The following is a 2,403-nucleotide window of genomic DNA, read 5'->3' as shown; positions in this document are numbered from 1 at the left end:
ATCGGATTAAAAATAAAAAATTTCAATATGACAAATTATCGACAAACTTCATTTTTTACTTACTTCGGTGAAAATGTGAAATTTGAGCTATGTTCATTTATCGACCAATTGTCATGAAATTTTGTCTAGATCATTTTTTTGGCAGAAAATTAAGTTTCCCAAAGTTTCACGACCGAGGGGCGAATCAGTACCAAAGTACTAAACGCACCGAAAAGTATAAAACACATACCGAAAGTATTAAGAATACACCGACTGTACAAAAGAGCTATCGGTGTATGCATCGTTCTTGTTGCTTCGTTCGTTCTTTCTTTTGTATGCAATGCACACTATGACACGTTTATGTTGTACGATTGTGTGATGCTGTGTAACACAAACGAGCGCGCGAGTGACTGTATTTCGCAGAAGAGGATTTGACGTTTGCGAAACACACAACACAATTTCAACATGGAAACGGTTTGGTAAGATTCCTTTCAAATTTCATTTAAAAAAATCTAATTATTCGTATTTTTTATATTGTAGGGCTAAAATTAAATATTGCCCTTTCTGGCCAGCTCGGGTGAGATAAAATTTCGATTTTGTTGTATACATTTTATATCATTTTATTTTATTTCAAGATTGTCTCTACTCCATTGGAGCTGGGAAAGGTGCCAAAAAATAAAATTTGCGTGCTATTTTTTGGAACAAAAACGTTGTAAGTTTTGAATTTATTTTGGAAGTATAAGTATTTGTTAATTGGTACATTAAAAAATATTTTTAGCGGTTTCGTTCATCAAGATTTTGTGTGCGATTATGTGCAAAATCGTACCAAATATGCAACTAAAGGTCGAGGAAGTGATTTCAAAAACGCTGTGATTCGTATGGATGAATTTATTTTGGACCCAGTCGTAAGTGTTTGATATTTTGTGAAAATTTCCCATTAATAGGTAATTGATAATATATATCCCATGTAGAAATTTGCTGCAAATGGATCAGTGAAACCGGTAAATCACACAATCCAAGTCAAGCGTGAAAGAGCTCCGATCGTAAAAACGGAAAATGACATAAACAACGTTCCTTTCGAAACATCTTTTGTCCAGTGTCGTTCAAAAACCAAAAACAAGTCTGAACTCCCGTATAATTCAAAAAATGTATCTGATCTCAAAGCGCAAATTGAAGCAGCGAAAAATGAAAAAGAAAAACTCGTTGAAGAGCTCGTTGCGACAAAAGATGAAAGTCAAACTATGTATTTCAATTTTCAAAGTTCACAGAAAATGATTGCAACACTTCAATCTGAAAGAAATGAACTGAAAGAGAAATGCATGGAACAAAACAAAGTCATTGCTCAACTGACAAAAGAAAAAAATCAAGCACAAAACAAAATCAAGCAGCTAATGGCCAATACACACGTGAAACTATGTGAAGAAGTTGAATCATCGGTAGATCTCGGAAGAAACAAAGAATACGAAGTAGAAGCTATATTGAGCCACAGTGGAAGAAAAGGACAGCGACGTTTTCTTATACGTTGGAAGAACTACTCTTCAAATCATGACAGTTGGGAAAATGAATCGAATTTGAACTGCGACGAAATTTTGAACAAATATTTACACGCAAAGGGATTAAAGAAATAAATACAAATTTAATGTATACATTTTCTTACAAATTTATATATTTCAGAAATAAATCGAAAGCGAAATTTTTTCAACCATTGTTCATTTTCTATTGTTTCAATTTTAAATTTGACACGACATTAAAGGCTTAATTTTGTATATGTCACAATGTAAACGTCACCACTCAACTCGTTCACACAACAGTAGCTATAAAAGGAGATTTCTTCAAAACAATAGTTTCATTTAATTACATATTAAATAATTAAATATAAAACAAGAAATAATTGTTTATAGTTAACTATATTTCTGTATATCGAATCGATTAATTTCATTCAATACAATGGAAATAACGAGAGATTCAGAAGTATTGTGGCATAAAATCGAAACAGAATTGGAAACTTTGATACCAAGTTATATTAAAAATGCGTTTTTGTAAGTTAATACAATATTTTGAATCAAATTTGAATTGTTGAGTAATTTTTTTATTTTAAATATTAAAGTTTTTTTGGATATTCAGAGGCGTTGTCATTCAAAATGGAAGCATTCGTTCGGGATGATCTTATGGCATTAATTGAAATTAAATGCAAAAGCAGTAACTTCCATTTTGAGGAAGCTGAAAAAATTAATTTTTTCGGTAATCACAACACAAATCAAAATTTTCTATTCAGCAATTACGATTTGGATTTGATCCAGAGAATTGTTAAACATGTCAACAATGTATCGAATGTTGAAGGCACCACACACTTTTCTATGAAAAGTAATGATATCATAGTTTGGTCAACCAAATGGTATTTTTCACAACAACAGATAACCCGTG

The 2,403-nt window shown here is 31.6% G+C and overlaps 1 protein-coding gene across 1 annotated transcript; it reads left to right on the top strand.

The window, feature by feature from the left end:
* The first annotated feature begins 444 nt into the window (after nucleotides 1–444).
* On the top strand, nucleotides 445–1,607 carry LOC116348087 (PC4 and SFRS1-interacting protein-like). Its single transcript, XM_031778951.1, has 5 exons — nucleotides 445–458; nucleotides 520–556; nucleotides 615–691; nucleotides 758–884; nucleotides 951–1,607. The coding sequence occupies exons 1-5, from the start codon at nucleotides 445–447 to the stop codon at nucleotides 1,605–1,607; spliced, it is 912 nt and encodes a 303-aa protein (XP_031634811.1).
* Nucleotides 1,608–2,403: the final 796 nt, after the last annotated feature.

This window comes from Contarinia nasturtii, unplaced genomic scaffold (assembly GCF_009176525.2).
Source record: "Contarinia nasturtii isolate CC-2019 unplaced genomic scaffold, AAFC_CNas_1.1 Cnas_scaffold_2262, whole genome shotgun sequence".
NCBI lineage: Eukaryota > Metazoa > Arthropoda > Insecta > Diptera > Cecidomyiidae > Contarinia > Contarinia nasturtii.
The sequence above is the reverse complement of the archived record's forward strand: the minus strand, read 5'-3'. Positions and strand labels throughout refer to the sequence as shown.

What these genes read in the sequence shown, in the direction of transcription:
- LOC116348087 (XM_031778951.1), top strand. An exon ending in GCCCTTTCTGGCCAGCTCGG is followed by an intron (nt 557 to 614) that starts GTGAGATAAAAT and finishes TTTTATTTCAAG; the next exon opens with ATTGTCTCTACTCCATTGGA. An exon ending in AATTTATTTTGGACCCAGTC is followed by an intron (nt 885 to 950) that starts GTAAGTGTTTGA and finishes TATCCCATGTAG; the next exon opens with AAATTTGCTGCAAATGGATC.